We start from the raw sequence: 27990 nt of genomic DNA, 5'->3' as shown, positions 1-27990 counted from the left end.
TTTCTGTCAGCCAGTCCAAAGTCAAAGCACCATAAAATCTCTGTGAACCAAAAAAAAGTATCATATTGTCCTTCGTCATAGAGATTTGAAACGACAGTAAGAGCAGGACGTTTAATGAGAAGAAACACACAACTGCTGGGTATTCGGCCTAAACTTATCCACCTGTTTGTTACATTTGAATCGCAGTGGAATTTACATCTCTTTTGGTAATTTTAATGTATATGGACTTCTTTTTCAGAGAGTTGGAAGCAAAGTAATCGGTCATGCTAAGGAAGGTGAGTTTCTGTACACCGGTGAGAGCTTTTATTTGGTAAATGGGCAGGTTTTTTTCATACATTTTTATAATTGCTGTTGTACTGAGATATAATTTCTTCAGCGGTTATTCCAGCATTTATTTAGGTGATTTGTTCCATATTAGACTGTATTTCCTTACATTAGAACCTTGAATGGGAAAAGACCCATTTGGTCCAGTTTCTCACAGACCAGCGAGAGCCTTTAAGTCCCTCTTTACAGTTTAAAAAAATACATTTTATTTATTTTTTGTGACCATTAGGCTATTCATTCATAAAATATAGCTTTTAAATATTTACAATAACTCAATTGTAACAGTGTTTTATTATTTTACATATATTTTTGAACTGCTTCTACATTTGACAGCAACACACTGAAGTTCCTTTCAAAATAAAATACAACCTGTGTCAAAGCAGAGGTTGAATGCAGATTAAAATAAATACAAAACTTAAGAAAGCTGAGTCAATCGTGGTATTTTCTAGCATTCTCCTTTAATAATCGAATATAAACACGACAGCATTGGTGTGAATTGCAGTGTTTAAAATATATATACTTTAAGAACCTCTGACAGTAGTTTACACTTTTTACCACAAATTTGCTCGTTTATCTGACATATTATAAGTCTAAACATAAATGTCAAAGCTTGATGAACTAAAACAAATTAACCAGAACAACAAACTCATTATTTATTCATATCATTGGCATTTTTGGCTGTAGCCAAAGAGTCCCAATGGAGGGATTAAAGAGCCACATGTGGCTCCGGAGCCCCAGGTTGCAAACCCCTGCACTAGAAGCAGGAATGAGTCCTTCTTTAAAAACTCAAATGTTCTTCTTTGTACAAAAATAAGAAGAGAAAGTTCTTCTAACAGGATTCTGATGAGAATGGGGCATCTGCTCTGTCTTTAGGGGGAGTGGGTGTGGGTGAACTCCACCATCGGAGTCCCCATTGGAGCCAGAGTCAAAGAAACACCTTCAGGCCAGCGGTTCTTAGTGGACGACGATGGAAAAGTAAACATCCTCAACCTTTGCAGGAAACACAAACTTATTTTTTTCAGGAGCTGGTTCACCTTACATCTCCTGCTCCTGTCTCTTCCAGGAGCAGCGTCTGTCCCCAGAGGAGGAGGCCTCTCTTAAAATCATGCACCCAACATCGGTGGAGGGGGTAGATGACATGATTTCACTCGGTGACATGACAGAAGCTGGCCTACTGAGAAACCTGCTGCTCAGACACAAGCGAGGCCTCATCTATGTAAGCCATACCTCGACTGCTGACACCCCTGTCATGGTTATGCAAAAAAACAGCTGTCAGAGTGATTTTACGGTGACAGGAGAAGCCTCACCAGAGCACTTCTCAGAATTCAATTTGATTTAAGTCCCAGTTTAAGTCCAGACTAAAATAAATGTCGTTGAATAAACTTTGATATACGTCCAAATGAAAAGGATTTCAAAGTTTTATTGACAAAGAGTTGTTGTCACACGTAGTAATTTTTTACTGGGCATTCTGGGAAGTATTATGGTAGTCGTAAAAAATCCAACATATAAAATTTCAACAAGCTTGTTTTTGGACCCTTATATTGATTTATTTATTTATTTTGACAGTGGAGTATTTTATCACAAATTGTAAGGCCAAATTTGTTGATGTTTTATACCCCATAAATGTAAAAATGTCATCCATGAGGTTTTGAAGTAGTTGTTAATATTGTTCATTAGCTATCCCATCTGGTTTTTATTAAATAAACTTAGATTAGGGCTGATTTAACCCCGTAACCCCTAATGATGTAAATTTAGAAATGGAAATAAATTCATGCATCAATGAGTTAAAAAAAATAAATTTCATCTGAAGTTGAAAAGGTTTAACAGATTATTCAAAATCATGAATTTATTTTCTTTTGAAGTAATTTCTCATATTTTAGGCAAAAATAAGTTTTAAGTTAGTTTTTGCCAAAACAATTTTACATTTATCAATGAAAATTCCATCTTTGATCAGTTCAAGGCTCTGGATGGGTCAAAACTGTCTTTTAATCCCAAGATATTATTGTGTGTACTGCAAAAACGGAATCTCTAAGAAAGTCAAAAGACCATTGTTTTACACAAAAATGAAAAATTAAATCATTAATTTAATAAATTATTTTCTGTCTCGCAAGAGAAATAATCTTAACAAGTATGTTTTTCAATAGAAAAATAATCTTAGTTTAATTAAACATGTCTTAGTGACTAGAATTATTTTCGTGAAATGCACGTTTTTGCTAAGACTGTTTTTCTTACCCTAATGCTAGTTTTTTGTTTGTTTGTTTAAAAAACATTTTTCAAATGTTAAGAATTTTAGACTTATTCATAAGGGGGCTGTTTTTGCAGTGTAAATAGGAAAAATAATTTAAAAGTTTTATCCAACTCTGTTGAATCCTAAAATGAATCAAATGTATTCATTTATTTTCTGGTTTTCTAGACTTTTGTTGGCTCAGTGTTGGTGGCAGTGAATCCATACCAGGAATTTCCTATTTATACAGCCGAGCAGGTAAGTTAGTTTGTAATAATCTCTTTGCCTATTTTTCATAACTGGCTCAGTCTCTGGACAAATGTCACGTCCTGCTTTTAGGTGAAGTTGTATCACGGCAGAAAGCTGGGAGAACTCCCCCCGCATATTTTTGCCATTGCTGAGTCCTGCTACTTCAACATGAGGCGTAATCTCAGAAGCCAGTGCTGCATCATCAGGTCAGCGCCTCTCACGCAGTGTCCAAGTCAACTAGTTTGCAGGCGTTCAGACTTTTCAATTGTTTTTCTTTCCCAGCGGGGAGTCTGGTGCAGGAAAGACCGAGAGCACCAAACTGATCCTGCAGTACTTGACAGCTATCAGCGGTAAGCTGTCTCTGCAAGAGATAGAGAAGCAGATACTGGAGTCCAACCCAATTCTCGAAGGTATAACATCATGCACATCTATTATTACTTTTACTTTAAAAAAGAAAATAAAAATCTTTTTCTTTTTTTTTTTAGCTTTTGGAAATTCCAAAACAATTCGTAATGACAACTCCAGCCGCTTTGGAAAATATCTGGAGATTTTCTTCAACAAAAATGGAGTCATTGAGGGCGCTCGCATTGAGCAGTATCTTCTAGAGAAGTCCCGTGTGTGCCATCAGGTGAGGCAGCTCCACCCAAGCAAAAGCCAGCTCTTATCTCCACTTAGTGAAGCTGTTGTACTATTCCAATGCAAACCAATAAAACCCCAAGTTATGCGTGTTACAAGTTTACCCAGCAAAGTTAGTGTTATCTTTGGCTGCTGTTACTCTGTGTTACTTGTGAAACATTACAAATACAGTCATCTGCAAATGCAGGCCCCAGAGGAGCGAAACTACCACATCTTCTACTGCATACTGGCAGGCCTCACAGCAGAGGAGAAGAAAAATCTCAACCTCGGAAAAGCCACAGACTACGCCTTCCTCACTAAGGTGGCGAAAGTCATTCAAGCACTTAAACAGGTTCTACTCCAATTTTCTTTTAATGACCTGCATTCTGTGTGCTCTGCTGACCCCAGGGTGACTGCATTGTATGCGAGGGCAGGGATGACGCTAAAGACTTTGACCGCATCCGTTCGGCCTTGAAAATCCTGACTTTCTCCGAAAACCAGTTTCAGGACATTCTAAAGCTTCTTGCAGCCATGTTGCACTTGGGAAATGTCACCTTTGATGGTGAGTGTTCACAAACTGCATGGATCGTTATATTTTAAATTAATATAACAATTGTAAAACTTCTGATTATAATAAATGTGTAAAAAAAAAACTGTTATTAATGCTAATATATCCTTATATCAAACATGATTTTCAAGGAAGGCGTTAATTTTTTGTTTTGAAAGATGATTTCAGGTTTTAGTTCCTTTCTCTTCACAAAGATTTCCCGCATTGCTTCCAAAATAAAATACCTCATCAAAAAATACAAATTTTCCGTCTTTACCTTCTTCCTATCAGGCACCGTCCAAAATAACCTGGAAACCAGTGAAGTCTGCAAGTCGAAACACTTTAGCAGCACAGCTTCCCTGCTGGGGGTGGGTGTCCTTTTACAGTTATGCAATCTTAATGCTATATTTTATTGATTTCCTTCAATCTTCATTGTTTGCACCTGTGTGGGTGTTGCAGGTGAAGAAGTCCACCCTGGAGAAGAGTTTGACCCAACGCTCCATCGAGGCCAACAAAGAAAGAGTCACCAAACCACTGAGTTCTCAACAAGCAGCTGCCTGCCGAGACGCTGTCGTCAAGGTAACTCGATCAATCCAGTGATAGTAAAACAGTGTTTCCTCATTGGATTTTGACCCAGAAATTTCCTGTAAATGTTATTGCTTGATGCCATAAAACCTCCCTCTGATGGGATTTAATTTCTTTTATAAAGACACAGTTAAACGGTTCTTTCGGATTCAGCTATAAATGTCACCTCTTTTCAAGGCAATCTTCAATAAACTGTTTAAATGGATTGTGGAGAACATCAACAACGTCATCTACAAACGGCTGGCCAACAACCCCAAGTCGTCTTATCTCTCCATTGGCCTGCTTGATATCTTCGGCTTTGAAAACTTTGAAGTAAACAGGTGAGGGGGATTTCTCTGCACACGCTCAAACCAAACTGCTCTTGCAGTCAGCCAGCTGATAGAAAGTGTGCGTGTGATTTGTTGTTTCCCAGCTTTGAGCAGCTTTGCATCAACTATGCCAACGAGAAGCTTCAACAGTTCTTTGTGGGCCACATCTTCAAGCTGGAGCAGGAGGAGTACATGAAAGAAGGCATAGTGTGGAACAACATCAAATTCAGCGACAACCAGAACGTCCTCGACCTTCTGGCCGACAAGCCGTGCAACGTGTTTGCCCTGATTGATGAAGAGAGCCAGTTTCCTAAGGTATGGCCAATTTAAATAAGTTTCAATTTTATTATCATTGAAGTCCACAGTGGCTCTGAAGTGCAAATTCCATTGACAAATCACCCAACGCAAAAATATTAAAGATCAAAGACTAAATACATTTAAAAAATCAAAACAATATTCCAAAAACCAAAGCACAATTTAAAAAAAACCCAAAATGAAATAATAATTAAATGTTTGTGAAAACAAAAGTAATTTACAGAAATACAATTGAAATGTTGAAAAATAAAACCCAATAAGTCACCAGAAAAAGTAGGTACTATGGGAGATCGCTGATTGGATGACGACATTAGGTGTCGCTTTATGCCAGATAAGTTTTGGTTAAATTGACGGAGAAACATTATCATCTGATCAGTGATGTCCCAAAGTACCTACCCTTTCTAATATTTCCTTTCTAAAATATTTCCTTTTTTTGTCTGATTTTTTTTTCTTTTCTCACGGAAGCTGGAAGAGGTAGAGACATTACTGATTGGATGATGCTGTTTGCCATCATTTTAACTGAAAGTTATTTAGTACAAAGCGAGACTGGATATGACTCTGTACTAATCATAAAAGTTGTGGACATTGAAGACACATTTGAAAAAATTTAAGTGTCAAAAATCAAACGTCATTATCCAATCAGTGATGTCCCTGTAGTACCTACCTTTTCCAGTGTTTTCTTTTGTTTTTGTTGCATTTTTTACGTTTCTTTTTTATTTCTGGACATTTGGTTTTCCAAAATGTGGCATTTGTATTTTGTTTAATTTTTTGGAAACATTTTGGTTTCTGGAATGTTAATATTTTTAAATGAAATGTTTTTTTATCTTTATTTATTTTTTTGCTTTTTTGATCGTCGTTGTGATCTTTAGTATGTTTTTACATTGAGCAATTTGTTGGTTGATTTACACTTCAGGGCCACCGTAGATGTCAATGAAAGCTGGAATTATTTCTAATTATCATTTATTTTATTTATTTATTTTACCTTTATTTATCCAGGCAAGACAGATTAAGAGAAAAATTCTTATTTTGAACTGTGGCCTGGCACAAAACTACACCTTTGAGAGAAATAATAATTCAAATAATTCAATAATAAGCATTTTTACAATGGACTATTTAAGTGATCATGAATTTACTTTAAATATTTTTCAGTGTAACCCTTTGTATTGAACCTTCTGCAAAGCCAAAAACTCCCTTTAAATTGTTACATTTCTGCTCGGATTTCACTTGTATCGCCACAGGGTACAGACCTCACCTTTCTTACCAAGTTGAACCAGCATCACAGAAGAGAAAAAACTTACGTTGCTTCCCAAAGTCAACACGACACCAACTTTGGGGTTAACCACTTTGCAGGGGTGGTCCACTACGACACCAAAGGTACACAAACAAACCAAACGTCATTCACATCTGATGTGATGCTTTTGCCCGTTCCAATGTACTACTTTCCTTTTCTCTTTTATTTAGGGTTCCTTGAAAAAAACAGAGATGCCATCAGTTATGACATCAAACACATGATTGAAGCATCCACCAATAAGTCACTGAGACAGCTTTTCCAGACGGAGCTCTCGCCTAAAGGAAACAACGTCCTCAAAAACAACAAGGTTCTCATGACACCCATTAGCTCTCTCAGGGTAAGAAAGATCGTTGTGGACAAAAGGGTATTTAGAGTATTCCAGTTTTATTCACTTTCTCACTCATAATAATTGTTTTGCAAGTGCTGAGATACAAAGAAATGAAAACAATCAGTTCTTTTTGTAAATTTACAGCTAAGAGATCATTTCCAAAAATAATATAATATTGGTATAGAATAATGAACGGATGCGGTCCAAATGAAGAATAATGATTGTTAAGCAGAATTGGGCACCAATACTTCGTGCAACAAACCTAAAGTATTTAAAAACAGACGTACTCACAGTGGCAGGTGGAGCTCACTGACTGTGGATAGAGAACTGGATAGAGCTGGATAGAGCAAGTGAGACGTCAGCCATAGAAAATGACTTATTCCGGTTTAAACCAAATAAAGTAAATCCAGTTGCCATTTGTCCGTCGACAGGTCGGAACCAGATGTCCTCAGTAAGTTGTGATTGGTCCATGTCGCTCTTAGGCTACATTTCTGTGGCAACCACACACATCCTGAGTGAGCATGTTAGAATGCCGCACCCACTAAAAGCGGGCTCAGGAGAATCAATCAAACGCTTTGAACGTTTAATGCGAGGCCACATACTTTGATTGAGGCATCTGATTGCTCAGTTTATAACTAAAGTAACTTAGCAAGACAGGTTATTCTGTAATAGCTGTTTATTTCTCTAGAAGTTTAGTGAACCAGCAGCTACTTCCTGTTTGGAACGCGAAGGGGGAGGGGTCAATCAGTCCAGTTTTCTGTATACAGTCAATGGTGAAGGTACCACCTTTTATATGGGGCGGGAGGGGGGGCAGAAGACTTAGGAAGGTGGCAAATGAGAACAGCAAAGTGAAACACTATTGCAACTGAGAGGATCAAAAATATGTATTTAAAGAAGTATGAATAATTCTTAAAGAAGCCTGTATTAATGATTTCTAAATCCTTGTCAATAATGATACTATTATTGACTCAAAATTGGGGGCGGGTGCTTTTTTGCTTAAAGGGCAGCGGCCCCCGCCCATTTTCTCCCATAGATCCGCCCGTGTAAACACAGTTGGTATGAACAGTTTAGTATTTCCTTCTATTAGTCATTGACCCTGTTTTAATTCAAATACGATTTATTCAACACATATGTTAGCAAATCCTTATTCACAGAGATACATATCCTATTTGGCTTATATTTCCAAAAATATTTTTACAGCAAATTGGCTAATTTAACTTAAATAGGTCCATTAAGATTTTCAATGACTAAAAAGATCTCACTTGGTCAAAAGACCACAGATGTTCAGCTGCAGAGCTTGTGTCTCTCTTTTAGTGTGTGGCAGCAGGGGTTATTTCCTTCTTTAAGGGTATCTGAATTTTTTTTTTCTCAAAAGAATTGACTTGAGAGATGAACTACTCTTTGAATGTACGTACAGCGCTCTCTGGCTTTCCAGAAATGAAAAACCGCCTCTTGGATTCTTACATTTTCCTTGATGTGTATTCCAGCCGTGAGCAGATGGTAATGACTGCGCTTTCAGTGTCATCATGAATCATTTATAAAGGAGATCCATGCTGATAAAACACCAAACCCCTGATAGAAAGACAAGTTATGTAACATCCACTCAGCATCTTCAGGATAAATATGAATTATGCAATACTTTCTCTGTCTCTTATCAGCGTTATAAACACTTAGTGTCAGTATGTATCCTCTTTATTTATTTTGACTTTTTTTTCTTCTGCGTTATGATTTTTGTTTATTTTGTGAAAGTTTCATTAGAGTTCTGCATTTTCTTCACATTCAAAAAAGACACTTTTAGTATGAAATAGACTATTTTTAAGGTTTTCTTAGGTTTGACACTAAAAAAAACATCTTATTTGAGTATTTGAGCATGGGGTTTGACCTTTTTTCTTACAGTGCAGTAAAAGATAGGTGAGTTTTAATCATAACTTCTTTCTTCTATTTGTCATTCAGGCCCAGAATAATAAAAGTAAACAAATTCCAACACTGTGCGGCCAGTTTCGTCAGTCTCTGGACTCCCTCATGAAGGCTCTGTCCATCTGCCAGCCTTTCTTCATCCGCTGCTTCAAGTCCAACAACGACAAAAAGTCTGAGGTGAAACTTCTGCAGCACAGGCGGCTGCTGTGGCTTTTCAGCAGCCACACAAACTATGAGTTATGTATGAGTTAAAGAGCTCATCCATAATGACAACTCTGCAGGAGTCTGCCCCACTCAATTTGTTCTTTTTTTTATTATTTTCTTTTAACTGAAGGGAAACAAAAATAGTTTAGCCTCACAGCTAAATAGTTTTTCACTGTTAAGGTGCTGGAAAAAGCTTCAAGGTCTAAAGAGTACTTTTTTGTTTTGAGGGTAAAAGAATAGTACATGACACGTTACTGAAGCAATTTTTAACCATTACATTTGGAAAAAAAGTTTCACTTTTTCTGTAAAATGCAGTATGTCAGCAGTCGCCCTTCCAGTTCCCCTCAGATCCTGGTGTCTGCTCCCCAAAAATCGTACATATTTTTAGTACATAAAAAATAAAAATAAAACTGGTAAAATGCTCAGTAAATCAAAACAGCAAATATTTAACTTTATGTTTTACATCTGTTACTGATTTTAAACAAATTAACATTTTTAAGCATGGGTCATCATTTAAAATTATAATTATTTAAATGACCCGAGCTGTAATCACGTCTATAATAATATCTACGCTTTTATATGAATATTTTTTACTGCTTACGCAGTTTACTTTTTTTTGGAGTATTTTTATTGCATTTTACTGTTTGGCATTAAACAAAAAGATGTCATCCAGACCAAAAATAGAAATTAGCCAGAGGGCTTTAATCTGAATTTTTATCTACAGTAAATACCTATTGAAACATACTCCTCTTCATGTTTAAGATCAGAGACCTATTTTGGACCTATTTTGGACCACAGGTGAGCAGACACTGAGCAGCTCTGGTGTTCTTTTCCAGGTGTTTGACAGAGAACTGTGCGTAAGGCAGCTGAGATACTCCGGCATGATAGACACCATCCGCATCAGAAAGCTGGGATATCCTGTCCGGCACTCCTATGAGGCCTTCCTGAAACGCTACAGGGTGCTCCTGAAGACCGCCATCTGTGACCCCAAAACTGTTAAGTCAAACTATATTTTAGAAAATGGGTGATTTTGTAACATGTTGTATTAGGAGGATTTTAGATGTTAAATACACGCTTTTATTTTGTCCCTGCAGAGTAAAGCTGCTACATGCTGCGAAGCCATCTGCAAGGCTGTGATTGGAGGAAAGGACGAATGGAAAATGGGCAGGACTCAAATTTTCCTGAGGGTACCATCTTTGACTATTGATATCATTCTACAGAAAAAAATGAAAAAAACTAACTAAACAAAAAAAAATGTTCTAATGTGAACCAGGACACCCATGATGCCGTTCTGGAACGGCGGCGGGAGGAGGAACTTAGCAGGGTTGCCGTGGTGATCCAGAGGGTCATGCTGGGACACAAAGACAGGTGAAGCTTTATAAACTAACACAGATAAGTGAGCAGATATTTTATTAGGCACCAATTAATATCCCTTTATCTCTTTTACTTTTTAATATACCATACTGTGACTGTAGATAAAAGTGTTATGTTGGCAAGTGCGTTGCTACAACAAACTGGGTGTTACACAAAAGATGGTTAAAGCGAAATTATGCTCGCTTTCAGAAAGTGCTTTGTGAAGAAGAGGAGGGCGGCTGTGGTGTTACAGAAGAACTGGAAGGGTTACAGGCAGAGGAAAGAGCTGAAAATGGTCTGATGCTTGACTTAATCTCCTAAAATTTCAGAAGTTTTATCTGGCACAACTGTAATTATTGCACACTTTTGTTTCACTTAGCTTTTGAACGGTTTTGGCCGTCTTGTGGCAATTGTCCGCGGTCGTAAGCTCCGGCGTCAGTACCAGAGACAGCAAGCAGCAGCTCTCACCATCCAGAGCCAGGTACGTGTTCCAGAAAACACACTTTTTATAATTTCCCCTAAATATAAAACTTTTTTTGCTCTTTAAAATGAAAAAAAACTTAACACTCCAAAATTGTGTTTAAACTGCTTTCTTGGATGTAGGTACGAGGCTACATAACAAGGAAGGACCTGAAGCAAAAGAGAGCTGTAAACAATGAAATCATTGCAGTCAATGCAGCCATTCTGCTTCAGGCTCACACCAGAGGACTTCTGGCAAGAAGAGCCTACAAAAAAATCAGGGAAGATGCGAAAATTGAAAGTCCTGATGCTGGGGTGAGAAGTCATTTGAGTATTTCACCTCTTTAAGAAGTCAACTTTTCCATCCTCACTTTACATTTCTTTGCCCTATAAAACTTATTACAGGCCCACAATTTACCAGATGAGACAGATGAAGAGGATTTAATTGGATTGCAGCTTCAGCAGCGATTGGAGGAAGTAGCTGCACAGCAAGCGGCTGAAAAATCGGAATCTGAGTCTGAGGAATCAGAGTCAGAGGTCAACAATTCTAAACTGGACCCTTCATCCTCAGATGAAAAATCTTCAGAGTCTGAGGTGAGGCCAGGAGCATGCTCAGTTAACATCCCCGCATCTTTCTTTAAACTAATGTCATCCAAATTCTTTTTCAGAGGAGCTCTCCTGAGCCGAAAGAGATCCCAGAGCAGAAAGATTCTGCCCCAGACACTAAGTCAAGAACTTCAGAAGAAGAAGAGGAAGAGGATGAGTTTGACGACGAGACGGATCCCTTTTCATTCTACAACTTTAGTGTCCGTTACTTCCAGCACAATGCCGACCACAAGCACACCTCTCAGAGGCTCAAGAAGCCGCTCCTGATGCACGAGGACGAGGGAGACGCTCTGGTACGTCCCTGGACTCGGCTCCTTCACTGTCCATGCCCGCCACGTCTCATTTCTTGTGTACTGTCCTTCACGCAGGCGTGTCTGACTGTGTCGTGGATTATTTTACGTTTCATGGGAGACATTCCTGAAGGTAGACATGCAGACACTGTATCTCAGCTGTCAAGCACCATCAACAGTGCGACCAACAGGCGTGGCCGAAGGCTGAGCAGCCTGGTGGGATTAGACCAGGTAAAAAAAAGTCAATAAAAAAAAAGAAAAGAAAACACTACAACAACAGAACTCTTACAGTCCTTTTTTATCTCAATTTTAAACAGAAAATACTAAGGAGGAACAAGAAAAAGCTGGGAGGTGGAGCCAGGAAGCCTTCAGCTATTCCTGAAGAGGTGGTGACAACTTTTCATTGAACCAGTACGTGATTTTGTGAGGAGCATTGTACGGGAACTGATTTTATCTGTGTTGTCTTAACCAGCCAGAGAACCTGCCAGAAGAAGAGGACCTTTTGGTCGGAGAAGGAACAACTTTGGATCGACCGCTTACAGCTCTGGAGAAGTTGCATATAATCGCTGGATATGGTCTGACAAGAAAAGACATCAGGTAGAGATGGAAAAGAGAAATCCTGTTAATGAAATATCCAACAGCAATGAAAATGCCCTCTTTTTTGTGTTTTTCCAAAGGGATGAGATTTACTGTCAGATCTGCAAGCAGCTGGTGAACAACAGGGACCGGAACAGCCGGGAACAAGGCTGGAGGCTGCTCGCCCTCTGCCTGGGGATCTTCCCTCCAACAGACCTTTTCATGAAGGTGAGTAAGAAGCCACACGTGTCATATAACCCCGGCTTTTATCACAAAATGCTGTTAAAAGACTATAAAAGCTTATTCTATGTTCAGCTGACTTGTCCATTTTTCAGAAAGATAAGAGTGAGCGAATTCGCTGAAAATGACCCCTCATATCAGAGGGGAGGCCAGGGGGATTAAGAACCGCAATTCACTTTGTTTAGGGCCAAAGATAAAACAAAGTTAGAAAAACTGTGTGGATGATTACGGATGGTCTATGTGCGGATTTTAGGTTCTTAAAAAAGTTTAAAAAATCCTTCAGGTTGATTATAAAGTAAAGACATGAGTCTGGTCCTTCTTTTTTCCCTTTAAAGCAACCCTCACATGGATCCTCCTATAAGTTTAACCTTAGTCAATAATCATTGTATTTATTTAATATAATGTGACTTAAGTGTGTATTTCATGCATAACTGTAAAAATCTATATTTAGGATTATGAATAATAAACTGCTCAGAGGATGGCATCTTCTCATATTTTCGTTTATTTGTATTTATTTTTAATCAATCCATTTCGTTCCTTCTGAAATAATTTTTGATACCTCTGTGTGATTTCTTGTTGTCTTTTTTACAATTAACACTTAAAATGAACCAATAAATAAAATAAAATAAAAATGTTCGGCAAAAATTAGAGTAAAAGAACTATTTTTGTTTTTTATTGTATAGAAACAAACGCATTAAAGACTTAAAATTTTTCTTTGGGGCATTTTGGAAGGCTTCTAGATTTGTATATGATAAAAGAAACATTAATATTATTATCATTTAGGCTCCCTTAACAAAAAGTTGATTTTTGAAAGGGTTATTTTGGAATTCTTCCCACTGGGGATTTAAAAAAAACATATATTTGAAAATATGTGAGTCTTACTGAGCTATTATCAATGAAATACAGAGAAAGAAATTACACAGAAAGATGAAAATCTGAAACGTCAAGGCCTGTGGGATACTTTGCTATACTTTTAGCAGAAATTGTAAACAAACTTTAATTTAAAAAAAGAGATTGCAAAATTACATTTTATTTTTTGGATTATCATCTTTTTTGTGGGGTTTTAATATGTTACAGTTTACACTCTCTATATTATGTCAATGATTCTGTTTATGTTCGTTTCTTTATACTACAAAAGAAAAAAAATCTGTAAATACATGGGTATGTATTTGACCGTTTGGGCCACATCCTGCCCACATTCAGATTCCCACACAGGCTGGTATAACAAAATCAACAATACGTGGCACTTTCTAAAAATTGTGTGTACAATTTCTTGCTTGTGATTGGCTAAATTCCGCTATTACTTTCCAGTTCAAAAAAGTAAAAACTCAAAAGGAAATTTGACAGTGAGAGCCAATGCTCGTAACATCTGGAGATTAGGGGACATTTCATATTGAGAGACAGTTGAAGCCAGTTTTAAATTGTTTTTATTTGCCTGTAGCGAACATACAGATACAATCTGACACCTCACAGTCACTAATTATTTTAGAGGACCGGTCAATGACATGAACGAGATCACGGAGCCTTAAGGGACAGTCATTTGTACTTCTCAATAAGTGCAGTCCACATGATTTACATTTAGAAGTTTACAGTAAGAATTTAATCATGAATAATATGTTAAATTTCAAGAAAATTTCCTGTTTTCATCTGTTGATGAAAGTTTATCTTTATTCTAGACAGACTTTCTGGTCTTAAAATGCAAAATTCACAGTAATTATGTCTTTTAGATGTATTACTACGAAGACCTGAAAAATATCCCATTGTCATAAAATTTTCATTATGGTTTATTTGCATTTGGTGTTATTAGGGGTTCAATGAAAGATAGACAAATGGTGGACCTCACCAAACCTTGTCCGCTTTGCAAAAAGTTTGGACACCCCTGATTTAAAGGATCCTATTTTGCATCAACTGTATTATATTTATTGAAACTTTTCTTAGAAAGACAAATTTTAGCGTAAACAATGTAATTCTCATGATGTTATTTGATTGATGTTGAAGTTAAGAAAAAAGGCTTTTGGTTTTGTTTTTAATGGTGGGATTGAGGTTTTTTTTCCAGACAAAAATGTGGAGTTTGCTCCGCAACTGTGGGATCACAAAACTGCACAGTTGATTTAAAAAAAAAAAAAACTTGCCCAAAAAGCTAAACTGATCTGGAATTAGGAATTTCTCAATGTTCCATATATTAATAAGTTAGTCTTAGAGTTGTAATTCCAGGACAGCTGTGACAAAAACAGCCTATTTTCTTGTACAGCAATGCTTGCTTCACTTTGTGGTGCTCCCTTCTGTCTCTCAGTATTTAGAGAAGTTTCTTCAAAGAGGCCAGCAGGATTACAAGGTGTACTGCACCAAGCGCCTGCAGCGCATTGTGGCCAATGGAGAGCGAAGAGAGTTGCCCTGTTGGATGGAGCTGCAGGTAAAACCTCCTGTCAAATAAAGCATTTTACTGGAGGAAAAATAACCTGATTCTCCAATGATCCGTGATTTTGCTCTCTACTTCCTGTCCTGACAGGCGTCTGTGAAGAAGGAGCTTATAAATGTTTCTGTGACGCTAACAGATGGTCGAATTATAAGTATGGAGATTGATTCAGCCTCCACTTCTGCTGAAGTCTGCCAATCTTTGGCTGAAGAAATTGGACTGAAAGACACATTTGGCTTCTCCCTGTACATCAGCTTCTTTGACAAGGTGGCCTTTCATTTCAGTTTTCTTGAGCTTTTCTGCTCAAGTTCCGTCCAGAGAAGCTGCCATGCATATGTTCTCTGTTCCTGTCCTCAGATGTGGTCCCTGAGCAGCTGTGGGAAGCACGTGTTGGATGCAGTGTCTGTGTGCGAGCAGGAGATGAGGAGGCAGGGCGGCGAGGAGAAGGACACTCCCTGGATGCTTTCCTTGCGGAAGGAAATTTTCTCCCCCTGGCACAACTGCTCTCTAGACCCCATCAGCACAGATCTGATCTACAAGCAGGTCATCAAGGGGGTTAAGTCTGGAGATTACACCTGTGAAAAGGTGGGGCCCTTTATTCACACTCCATTCATTAATTATCCCCTAAATACAGTTTTTTAGTGTGGAACAATAAATGCAAACAGACACATCCAGTTAGAATTTCTGAACTGATCCATTCCAAATCTTTCAGATGAAGAAGTTTAATTTGAAAAGGAAAAAAACTGAAATTGAAATTATGGCAGAACATGTGTCGTTCTGTATTGAAGCTGAAGGAAACCACAAACATATTCTTTTTGTTTTAAAAGTGCTTCATGGCAGTGAAACATACAGTAAAGATATTCACTTGTATTCCTTTTACGTTGTGAAGGTGTGCGAACCTGGCTGACCTGCTCTACCTCATAACAACTGTTTTATCAAGTTCTTAAGTAACATGCATACATTAAGAACAAGTGACCCTTTTTTCTTTGATTTTCCTGCATGTCAACCCAATAATGGCTCCACCTCTCACTCTCAAGTTGAGGTCCTAGTGTCAGCAGTCTTCCTCTTATTCAAAAACTCCTCCTGAAAGAAAAGGAATAAAACCGTCGTGGAGTAACTAAGTGTTTCTTGACAGAAGTCTATATGTATATGTCTCCTCTTCCCTGATTTGTCATAAGAACGAGTGAATATAATCAGCTTTAGCTAACCAATCAGGAAACAGATAAAGGAGAGGTCAGACGTCACAGAAAAAAACATTGATGACTGTGTCCAAATTCGAGGGCTGCATCCTTCAATGGCCGTGGCCTTCCCGGGCAATGTTGGCTGGGTCCTTCATCAAGCGGGTAGGTCGGATGTTAACGCCTTTAGATAATTCCAGCCGTTACATCGGCGAAGGTTCTGTCGCCTAGCAACTGTTAGTCCCGAACTGAGAGGAGTAGTGAACCAGGCAGGCAGCTCAAAATTTTCCTGGCTTATTTGATCCAATTTTAATCATGGATATGTAATTCTGAGTATAATTATCTCCTACTGCGGGTCCAGCTTCACAGTCCAAAATTGTTGTCAGAAAATCTCTGGGTTCTGCCACAATGCATCTTGGGATATGGACAGCATGGAAGGATACATCAGACCAATCCTTGAAATCGGGAAAAAGAAGCCCGCACTCGTTGGCCGTATTTGAAGCAGTCGTTGAATTTGGGCGGCACTTGTCGCTGCGTTGTGACGCAAGCAGCCTACAAATGCAGCCCAAGAAGAACGCAGCCCTTGAATTTGGCCACAGCCAATGTTTAAGTACTTAAAGACTGAAACACAGCTGAGAAGAGTGATGCTATGTACACAATGGGCATGTGTTGCTAATTCAGGAACGTACTTAACGGGCATATTGAACATGCTTTTAGCGTACGGTGTTCACACAGGTCTGTTGCTACCAGATACGTTGAAGCCTTGCAAATCTCATAAATCTTGCTCCAGACTTTTTCTTTCATATCTCTATTCCAATAAATGACAGACTTGGTGTCACATAATTCCGCCCAGGCACAAACCACAACTATTAGTTTCTCTTCGATGATTAATTTTCAAACAGTTGGCACCTTTGTGAATTAAAAGGGACGTCACTACCAAATCCGACTCCCTGATTCGTCAAAGATCAACTTGTTTAACTTGCACCTGCGTTCAAATGCCACGTGTTTTTTTATGTGGAGCCCAAAACTGCCTTAAAAAGCTGCGCAGCCTCACCTGAATGTGAGAGTTTTCAGCCCAAAAAAGCATATACATGAACTTGCATAGGCTTTTCATTGGAAGTGGATGCATGTAAGTAGTGTTAGATTGCAAAAAAGTTTGTTGGGGAGTATCATGAAAAATTCTTGAGAAGCTTGAAAAACTTGAGAGCCAATGACAATATAGTTAAATTTTAAATTCAAACTTGAATATATATTTAACAAAATATATTTTAAAAAATGCATAGCTGGGTTCTTCAAACATCTTGAGAAAAGGTTTGAGAAGTCGTAAATAGGGCTCAGACTAAAACTAGGCTTAAAAATAGACCTCTGCACATTGTGCGGGGATGTTTTTTCTTTTTAGGGGGAAAGAGGACTTTCTGTTTGCACATTTTCACCTGGTTTGCATAACATTTTTGGTGCATAAAGTTCTTACACAGTAATGAGGCCTAAGTGCTAAACACACCCATTTCCCATTCGAAAAATAAAATGTAATGTTGCACAATAAAATTACGAGATTTAAAGTCATAAATTTACAGTTATGACTTTTTTTCTTGTAAATTTACAACATAAAGTCGAATTTAAAAATATATATATTTTGTTTGTAAACTGGTCCTAAAATTCTGTCATACTAAAACTATTAAGACTAAGACTATTAAAATGCAGAGAATATTTTTTTCAAATTTTACTGTACAAGTGTTCCGATAATGCAAAACAATTAAAAGTCAACGATCAAACAACACAGGTGAATAAATGTCTGCATGAGGTCTGATAAAGCTCTTCTTGTTTTCTCAGGAGGATGAATATGTTTTAATAGCGGCGATGGACTGTTACATCCGGTTCAGCTCAGATCCCACTAAAGAAAAAGTCCAGAGGGTGGTTCAGGACTGCATTCCCACCACCCTTATTGAGAACAAATCCATGGCCAAATGGGTCCAGCTCATCACAGCAAAGGTCTCTGGGGTAAGTTACAATATAGGCCGGTGAATATGTGGTAGTGATCTCTGCAAGGCATGTTACAACAATCATTTCAGAAGCAAAGGAACTTTTTATGGAATCCTTTTTCTTAGGAAACATTTGCTCGTCAAAACCCAAGTTCAGAAGAAGTTAAAGGAGGGGTGGTGGACATTGCCCGGGAAAAATGGCCACTGGAATTTTCAAAGTTCTACGAAGTTACCATGACGTCAGGTCGGTTGCCCGAACGTCATTCAGGAGTTTTTGACCAACACTAGTAATACTGTATTATAAGAATCATTCACAAACGTTCTGCTGTATTTTCATGTAAAGTAACAGGCGCTACTAACACACTCCTAATTATATCCACAGGACCTCCTTTGCCAAAAAGTCGGTTTGTAATGGCTGTCAACTCAAGTGGCATCTTTTTCATGGAAAGAAAAGACAGGACATTCTTGGACATTTCCTACATAGAAGTAAAGAAAGTCGAGATGGCAACGTATGCTTCTTTTCTTTCTGTTTATTCTTTTTTTCTTCAAAATGTCAGGTTTTCGAACCATTCTCTGTTTGCTTTTGCATCAACTTTGGGTGTATGTGGTCTGCTTAGGGATAGTGTCCAGTCTGTAAATTTGAGCACAATCAGAGGAGAGTTTGTGCTGAAGTCAATAGAAGCAGACGACATGAAGGAACTGCTGGAAAATAATTTGGAAGGGCTCCGGAAGCTCTCTGTGTATGCAGTGGCTCAGCAGGACGTCAGTAAACCAGGTAAGAGTTTTTATCCACTAATCTTGTTGTTACGGTGGCCCTGAAGTACAAATCTCATCAACAAGTCACTCAACCCAAGAACATGTAAAAGATCACAACGACAACAAAAAAAAGCAAAAATCAATCATGTAATGTTTTGGTTTTATTCAATTCAATCCAGTTCAATATTATTTATATAGCAGCCCAATGTTGACAGCAATATTCATCTCAATGGCCTTCATACCGGTAATTGTGTAATAAACATGAATCATAAAGAACATAAAGTCCTAGAATTCAATAGCTGATTGCTAAACTAAACTAAACTAAACAGTCTAAGCTAAACTAGGCATCCCTGCCCATAGACCCTCCTTCGCAGTAAGGAAAAACTCCTAAAAAAAAGAACGGATTCCGGAAAAAATAAGAAACCTCAGGGGTGTCCACATGAAGGAGGGATCCTCCCCCAGGACAGACAGGTGATGTACCAGAACTCTTAGAGAGAATTAGCTCATCTAACTCTACAACTATTTATTTAAGTAGTCCAGTAGATGGGCTTCATCCAGATGAGTTTATTATTATTTGTTTAGCTTTTGTCAATGTGATGTTTTTGCGATGAGATTTGTACTTCAGGGCCTCCGTCAATATGCAACTGTTTAATAGGTTTGGATCACTTCAATTTTTTTTGTTTTAATAATTTTTTCTTATTGAAAACTCACATGAATATTACTTTTAATGTAAAATTGTAGCAAAAAAACAGGATATGATTATACTTACATAAAAGATAGTGCAGAAAGTTAGTTCATTTCTTCAAAAAAATATTTTTTTTAATTCATTTTATCCTAATTCGTTTGGGCAACAATATGTCAAATATCACATTATGTGTGTTTATTGCAAAACAGATGAATGTTAAAGTGATCATAAAGTTTTAAGTGGTATTTATGCACTAACTCGGTTAACTAGCAGAGGATAAACATCTTTTTTAAGGTTATTTTTTACTGAACTAAAAACCTTTCAAACTCTAGAAATACCCAATGTAGATTGGCCATAAATTCATCATGCTATCTCATCTTCATGGATACACTGATATACACTCACTGTCTACTCTAACTCCTGTGTTTAATTTCATTTGTGTTTCAAAATAAAGAAATGGAATTGAAATTGAATTGAAAAATACATTTAGCTCCATTCTTCTCAACAGTAGCTGGGTTCCATCGACTATAAAACTGCACAAATCGGATTTAATAATAATAAGAATTGATACTTTATTTATCCCACAATGGCGAAAATCTTCTCCGCATTTTGACCCATCCCCTGGGGGGAGCAGTGAGCTGCAGACTAGCCGCGCTCGGGGGGGCGACAGCTGGCTGGGGAGAACGGGGATCGATCCGCTAACCCTTTGGTTGTTAGACGACCTGCTCTACCGCCTGAGCTACACTACGATAATAAATTCACATAATTCACAACAATTTCGAGAGAAAAAAAATCGCGTTTATCGAAAAAACATTTTTGCGTTTGGAAGAGGTGGTTTTTGAGCCGTCTCGAAATTGACATATTTCGCAAAACGGCAGTGGAAACCCTTTTTCTGAATTAAATGAGTCAGGTGACCGTCAACATTGGGCACTACACAGCAGGCACTACAAGAAGACTTATCACCTGTGTTGGTTTTGTGTTTATTCACATAATTTTGATTCAGTGCAGTGTAATAACGAAATTGTGCTTTTTCAATATTTCTAGAATTTCTATTAAGTTTTCCGCATATGTAGCTGTGGGCTCCTCGGCCCAACACAAATTTTCCTCACGGGACAATAAAATACTTATTGATTGATTGAGTATTTGTTGAAATGTTATTTTCCTGATCAGAAGTTCGACTAACATAAAAAGAAAGGAAAACATTCAAACCTTTCTTTTCATTTGTGTTCCTCTTTCTGCGGATCCAGGGGACCCAATGTATCTGGTATGCAAACGAGGTGACTTGCTGTTGGTGAAAAAGGGTGAAAGTAACTCAGCCAGACAGGGTTGGATCCAAGCAGTCAACAAACGAAGCAATACTTCTGGTTCTGTCAAAGAAGACAACATCCAGTTTTTGCCAACTTTAACCGAACCCACAGAAGAAATGCTGGTAGAGCTACTTTTACTTTCCAAATGAACTTGTTTTTCAATATTAGAAATATTGGTTTGAAACTTCAAAAAATTCCAAACTTGAACTTTCAAATATTTTTTATTGCTTTAAGATGATAAATCTTCCTTTTTCAGAACCTCCTGAGTCCAAAACAGAAGAAAATGTCTATTGTGAACAACACCCTTCAGGGAGAAGAGACCGTCGCTCCTGTATCTTTGAAAGAATTTGCTCTGGAGAACTTCAGGTAAGATTATTTTGAAATTAAAATGTTGCAGAGAATTATGCTCTGGTGCCTGGAGGCTGTGAATGAGTTTGTGTTTCCTCTTGCACTTAGATCTGTCAGCAAGGACGGAGGTCGGCACAATTCGGGCAAAGGGGCCAACAAAGAGAAGCTCTGGGTTTCCAGCAAAGAGCCTCTCAAACAGCCACTGTTAAAAATGTTGCTCAACAACCAAGAACTCAGCAACCTGGCCTGCAATGCCTTCACTGATATCCTTTATTTGTTACTGGTGTGAATTCAGTTAGACTAGGTTTGAAAAAGTGAGAAAATGTAAGAGTTTAGTCAATTAAACAGATTCTGTGTTTTGTTTTAAAGAGGTCAGCCCTTTAAGAGACTGATTTCACTGACACAGTTTGTTGAACCCTTGACTTAGTCTACCCATCCTAAAGTACATGGGCGATTACCCCATCAAACATGCTCGAAGTCCAATAGAGCTGACTGAGCAGATCTTCGGTCCAGCCACTCAGAACATAGAGCTGCAGGATGAAATCTACTGCCAGATTATGAAACAGATGACTGGCAATGGCAGCAGGTACTCTTCAAGCTCTACCACTGGACCGTAGACCATAAAAAGCTTAGAAATCAACTTTGCAATTAACCATTTATCCCTGTTGTGTTCTCAGGCTGAGCATGGAGCGCGGATGGCAGCTGATGTGGCTGTGCACAGGCTTGTTCCCACCCAGTCTAAACTTGAGGAACCACACCAAGCGCTTCCTTGAATCTCGACCCAGAGACCCGCTGGCTGCTGTCAGCCTGCAGAGGATACAAGAGATCTGCAGGTCAGGCCAGAGATAGGAATAATTCTAACTTTTCCAACATGAAGCTGCACTATATTTGGTTAATAGTGGCACTTAAAGGACAGTGAAGAAATGCCAGATTTTTCCTTCCCCATGTAGTTGCTGACCATTGCACGCAGACTCTAGAAGTCCTGTACTACAGTATTTACTGTAATCTTTCAACTATACTTAAGCTCTCTAATATTTTAGAAACTCATGACAGCAATGTTAATGTCCCATTCCAATCATCTTTTGTACTATTTTCAAAGTGGTCTTTTAATTATGATTATGCAGCCAAAATAAAAAACCTGTGATTTTTTAGGACATCGTTTCTGCAGAGCAGCAGTAGTTCATTAGAAATTCTCCTTTGGGGCGAGACAGTAGGCGTGGAGTAAGCCCTCCACTATTTACTGGCATCTATTTGGTTAGACCCTCTCCCACTAGTTTACAGCCCCTCACAACCCCAGCCTAACATTAACGGAGCAACAAAAATGGTGAGGAATATTGGAGCTATCCAGTTTTAAGCCAGGTGCTAGCTGAAACAAGGAAAACAAAGACGTACATGGATCTAGTCACCTACAAGTGAATACATCAGACGGGAGCAGACCAGGGAACTTGTGGCACGCCCAGCATATTTTCTACGTAACAAAAACGGAAATTTTTTTGTCTGCTTCGGATTCACAATGACTTTAATAAAGGAATATTCAGTAGAGCAATTTTAACCTTAATTTTCTTTATATTTGTCTTCCATCATCAGAAAAATGCAATAAGAACATATATGTAATATAAAACACAAAAAAACACGATTTCAGTGGCATGGGTCTCTAAGCGGAAATTAATCCTTTCTCAATTTCAAGATTTTGTATATCAGCACAAAACCCAGTGTAAAAGGTTGATATTTTTAATTAATGCAGCTTTAAAATATTTTTCTATTATTATTAATTTGAAATGAATTGTGTGGTGTGGATTTGCTGATCATGTAAATCCCTTATTTTTCCCTTTTTAGCTCCTTTTTCATTGCTACATAATTCAACAGTTGCAAAACCTACCCAGATCATTACTCTTCCACCCCCATGCATAGTATATGAACTTGACTCTATGCAAATGCCAGTTTGCAAATTTCCCTAATGTTAGACGGCGAAGTGTGACCAGATAGGACCAACATGAACTCACCTGTGTGAAGAACTTTGAAATTTGTTCAGATAAAAACTTTGCAAAACAAAGTTTCAATACTTTGATTTTATGGAAACCTTTTCAAACGAATCATATTCATCCTGAATTTTGTAGGTTGCAGTGTTACTAAAATGTCATATTTTCACAAATTGTTGTGAAATCAGGCAGACAGAGAACTGGATACTCTGGAATAGAGATTTGGATTGATGTTTTTTGTTTAATTACAGTCTTAGCGCTTTACATTTAACAAAATATTCACTTTTTTCTCTTGAGTTGTACCTCTACACTCTGTGTGGTCTCTTGTTTGGGTTTTTCCTAATTTGCATGTTTTGGTTCCTTCAGTAAGGAGCCCAGGAAGCTTCCTCCCCATCAAGCAGAAGTGGACGCCATTCAGCAGAACAGTACTGTGATCTTTTACAAAGTCCACTTCCCAAATAACACGGATGACGTGAGTGGTCTCTCTGATAGATAAGTGTGTGGACGTTTTGTTAGAATGTCTTCAATGAACTAAAAGATTATTGTTAAAATAGAATTGTCAATATGAATTCCTAAAAGTGAGGCAATATAACTGCTTTAGTGAAAATAGTTGTTTAAATGTTTTCCGCTTTTATTTACAACAGCTTTTAATATAGACCTAATGGAGTATTCATCTTATTTTTTGCATTTGTTACTAATATAACTGCTATATAGATGTATTCATTCATTCATCATCTTCCGTTTATCCCTTATGGGGTCACGGGGCTGCTGGAGCCTATCCAGGCCACTTAGGGGCGAAAGCAGGGTACACCCTAGACAGGTTGCCAGTCTGTCGCAGGGCCACATATCACACACCCATTCACGCTCACACTCACACTCACGCCTATGGTCAATTTAGAGTTGCCAATTGACCTATGGAGCATGTTTTTGGACAGTGGGAGGAAGCCGGAGGCCCCGGAGAGAACCCACGCATGGGGGTTGGGGGCACGAAGAGAACATGCAAACTTTTAACTTTATTTACTATTTATTTGCATTAAAGACTGACGTTGCATGGATGCATTTGTCAATAATATAACCTTCATATGAAGTTTTATTTTAAAACGGATTTTTACACTGGTGTTTGGAGATTTTCTCCAGCTGAATGAACTAAGATGCAGACATGCTACATTTGCTCTCATAATATCTCCATTTTGTTTTTAATCATAAATCAATTGTGCATTGGTTTGCACATCTACATTACACATTTTGTTTACTTGAAATTTCTTAAGATTAGCTAGGATAATAGACAAATTGGCAACACCTATAAAAATGTCCTGGGCACACTGGTGTTTGCATTTAAAGCTTATTGTTGCAAACCAAATATTTCAAGTTAACACTCAGTCATCTCGTCGCTGTTCCACAGATATTTGAAGTGACTTCCACAACCACAATCAAAGACCTTCGTATAAGCATTGCCTCTCAGCTGGGACTAAACTCCGCTGATGGATACGGCCTGTACATGAAAACAACTCAGAAGGTTTGGACAGATTTCTATAAAAAAGGACAATCTGTGTTTCTTGATTGAGATGTTATTCTTTGTACATTAATGTCTGATATGAAGGAGCGTTTTTGGCCAACGACACGAGAAATAGAATTAACAAATCCATACTACATTGTGTAATAACTCTGGTCCTGTGCTAGATTGTGAGCCTGGAGGAGCAGAAGTATTTCTTTGACAATCTAAGGCAGCCATTTGAAGCACCTAAAAAAGGGAAAAAAACTAAAGAAGGTAAACAATCTTACTGCTTCCGCAGAAATATTTGGTGGTGCAAAAGTTAAAATTAAAATCTTGTTTCTTAGCCACGGTGGCAAACATTCCATGCCTGGTAATCTTTAAGCGGAAGCTCTGGTTCAACGTGATGCCAGGGAAAGATTTGGTCGCTGACCTCACTTTCCATTTTCCACAGGTAACCCATCCTTTGGATTGTGCTACGTTTTATTTCCATTTCAAATGCATGATTATAAATGTTGTGTTTGAATCCATGTAGGCCATGCCCAAATACCTGCGAGGATACCACAATTGCACCAAAGAGGAGATGTTTAATTTGGGTGGCCTGCTGTTCAGAGCTTTAGTAGACTCTGACAGATCGCAGTTTGTTATGATCCCCAGAATGCTGAAAGATCTGGTCCCCGCTGACCAGATATCAACCATGTCTCCTGAAGAGTGGAAGAAGGTAGAGGAAAAGCCCTCCAAAAACCTGACAGAAACCAACCAAACAGTTTTCATCCTTTAATCTTTATTTTTTAATTTGCAGAACATTATTGCATCATACAACAAGCAGAGTGGCATCACAGTGCAAGAAGCCAAAGTTGCATTCCTGCAAAGCATCTCAAGCTGGCCAACCTTTGGATCGGCTTTCTTTGAAGTTAAAGTGAGTGACTGACATGAAACCATATTTGAAAGGTTTATGAGAACGAAACAATTGATCATCTTGTTATGTTTGCAGCAAACATGTGACAATTCCTATCCAAGTCCACTTTGGATTGCTATCAGTAAGCAGGGTGTCAGCTTGATAGATCCAGTTTCAAAGGTAAGTCTAAAAAGAAATCCATTACTGGCAGTAGCTTTCATTTATCCGTGTCTTTGTAACTGCTGACATGCAGTTACAATTAGCTTGTTGTTATTGGCAATGACTGGCTATCAAAGTTTAATGCAACCCAATTAAACCTTTTAGGAGCTGCTGATGTTGCACCAATTTAGTCGGATTACAGAATACGGACATAAAGGCAACACCTTCCAGATGACCATCCGTACCCTGGTGCAGGGCATCAACTTTGTCTGTGAATCTCCAATGGTAGGAAGGGTGGCAGGAGGCGGGGTGTCTTTCAAATGCATTTTTTATTCTTGTTTTTTTCTTGTTTTTTATTCTTGTTTTCTGTTAAATAAGACATTTGTGAGTAATGTTTTTAAATGGTCTCCAATACTTTTTTTAGGCGTACGCAATAGAAGACCTCATCAGATCCTACGTCAAGATGTATGAAGGACAGAAGCAAGTGGTACGGCCGAAAAACAACCTGTTTTTTAGAGGCTTCAGTGGCAAAATAAGGGACTAAGCCATTCTAATTTATATCCCTGAAATGTCCAAAAAACACAGATGCACACTTAAAGGATGAAATGAAACCGCACATATACCTTATATGACTTGTGTTGTCTAATATTATGTGTGTTTTACATTTTGTTGTCTTGATTATTGTTTTTATTTCTGAAATGTCCGAGTAAATTTGTGTGCTACTTATCTCTATTAATAAACTTTACTACGGTCAACTCCTTGTTGTTGTTTTTTCCATAAAAATGTGCAAACCATATCACGTTTTTATGAGCCGCTACCATCTGAAATTTTGCGTTTTAAAAAGCAAGTTAGATTTGCAAAATATACTTCACCTCAGCATTTTATCTTGTTAATTAAACTGTGATAATTGTTTAAGTTTGACAAAGGGGGCGAAGAACAACAACAAAAAAAAGCTGCAAAATGGGTATGAGATCAGGGGAGCCTTACTGAGGTCTGTCTGGTCTCTGTATGACCGGTCAATCTTTGTTCCAGTACTCACCTATGGCCTTGAGCTCTGGGTTATGACAGAAAGAATGAGCTTTCCTTTTTTTTTTTTTTTTTTTTAGAGAAAACACTACGAAAAATTTCAATAATGCTTTTTTTAATGTAATCTCTTGATATGTGTGAATGTAGCACTCACAATTTCACACAATTAAATGAATTAAACCTACAGTTTTAACTAAATTTGAAAAAAAGAAAATCAAAAGTGCTTTAATGCAATACGGAAAATAGATTTGGATTTTTATAGATTCCATCATTTGATGCTTCTTCACTGAAAGTGCTGTGTCCTCAGCAGATTGCTGTAATATTAACTGGCAAATGCTAGCAACTGTGCGCTCGTACCACTCCATTTGAAAACTTTTATTTTTATATTTATATATTACATAAGGAACCATTACGGTCCTTGGCTGCAGTCGTGCATCTTAGCTGGAGGTAGTTGTGAAAATGTCAGCCAGCACTTCAAGATTTTCCATCAGGCATTTGATGTTTCTGAACTGTCCCGACTCTTTTTGAGCATCCGCCCCCCCCCCCCCTTCTCTTCATGCCTTTCCTCCGAGTGAACCTCTGAATTTGTGTGCAAAATGACATCACAAGCTCAGTGTTTGTATGCGGATGGTGTATAGTGGTGTCTGCCGCTTCTTCAATTTTCCTTATAGCCTGTCAAGACTATTGCTTTGTTACCATGGAAACGTGTGCCCAAAAAAATTCAGGTTACCATGGGCAGGTGCACATGAGGTCTGTCTCCATGTTGCAACATTGCTGCAAGGGAAGATGAGATTTGACAAGGAAACCATGTTACTTTATGTTTTCCATAACTTTCTATGTGCATCCCTATAATTTTGATCACAGCAGCATCGATTGCATGCATGCGAGATGCAGGCTCTATTTCATTTATTTAAAGCAACGTTTGTGCTGCCTCATTGTTTTTCAAGAGATATTTTTTGATGCACTGCACCAAATTCTGAACTAAAGACCTGAAACCCCAACCCACATCACTATCCTCCCACCTGTACCCAGTCTTGTAACCTTTATTCTAAGGAAAAAACAAAACACAAACCCACATGAGAACTCATGCAAGCACTGTAAAAAATAAACTGCTATAATAGCAAATTAGTTAAGCAATCAAATTATCCTTATTTGGGTCATTCCAAAGGACATTTGGGCTTCAAACTTAGCAAAACATAAACCTTCACTTTTCAAATTTTCTGCTATCTATGCAACAATAATGGGTAATAAACTGTTGACCAGATACCAACCATGTCTCCTGAAGAGACATGACTGATTGATCTGTTCAGCTCACAGATCAATTGTGCAATTTTTG

General features: G+C 38.1%; 1 protein-coding gene across 2 annotated transcripts; it reads left to right on the top strand.

The window, feature by feature from the left end:
- The first annotated feature begins 13 nt into the window (after positions 1-13).
- On the top strand, positions 14-26383 carry LOC101167989 (unconventional myosin-VIIa). Of its 2 annotated transcripts, XM_011486414.4 has the most exons (50): positions 14-139; positions 239-275; positions 1198-1299; positions 1388-1540; positions 2738-2806; positions 2888-3003; positions 3080-3207; positions 3283-3425; positions 3621-3734; positions 3821-3974; positions 4251-4327; positions 4419-4538; positions 4722-4864; positions 4957-5167; positions 6406-6541; positions 6629-6795; positions 8740-8880; positions 9744-9902; positions 10002-10094; positions 10181-10275; positions 10471-10555; positions 10640-10741; positions 10864-11034; positions 11125-11313; positions 11388-11618; positions 11694-11846; positions 11933-12001; positions 12088-12212; positions 12293-12419; positions 14725-14844; positions 14941-15114; positions 15205-15432; positions 17856-18023; positions 18131-18248; positions 18387-18513; positions 18622-18779; positions 20693-20874; positions 21009-21118; positions 21209-21363; positions 21533-21686; positions 21778-21933; positions 23446-23551; positions 24482-24595; positions 24760-24847; positions 24919-25025; positions 25107-25292; positions 25374-25490; positions 25566-25649; positions 25794-25913; positions 26053-26383. In XM_011486414.4, exons 2-50 carry the CDS (start codon positions 264-266, stop codon positions 26170-26172), a joined length of 6477 nt encoding a protein of 2158 aa, XP_011484716.1. In that variant the 5' UTR covers positions 14-139; positions 239-263; the 3' UTR covers positions 26173-26383. The 2 variants fall into 2 exon arrangements, with proteins under 2 accessions (XP_011484716.1, XP_011484715.1); XM_011486413.3 differs by having other exon boundaries at positions 77-275.
- The last annotated feature ends 1607 nt before the right edge of the window (positions 26384-27990 follow it).

The sequence above is a fragment of the Oryzias latipes genome, chromosome 17 (genome assembly GCF_053564925.1).
Source record: "Oryzias latipes strain Hd-rR chromosome 17, Olatipes_Hd-rR_3.1".
In the NCBI taxonomy this organism is placed as follows: Eukaryota; Metazoa; Chordata; class Actinopteri; order Beloniformes; family Adrianichthyidae; genus Oryzias; species Oryzias latipes.
The sequence above is the reverse complement of the archived record's forward strand: the minus strand, read 5'-3'. Positions and strand labels throughout refer to the sequence as shown.

Coding starts and splice junctions, on each gene's coding strand:
- LOC101167989 (XM_011486414.4), top strand. Junction 4,539..4,721: donor GCCGAGACGCTGTCGTCAAG/GTAACTCGATCA, acceptor CCTCTTTTCAAG/GCAATCTTCAATAAACTGTT. Junction 18,780..20,692: donor GCAGGACGTCAGTAAACCAG/GTAAGAGTTTTT, acceptor CTGCGGATCCAG/GGGACCCAATGTATCTGGTA.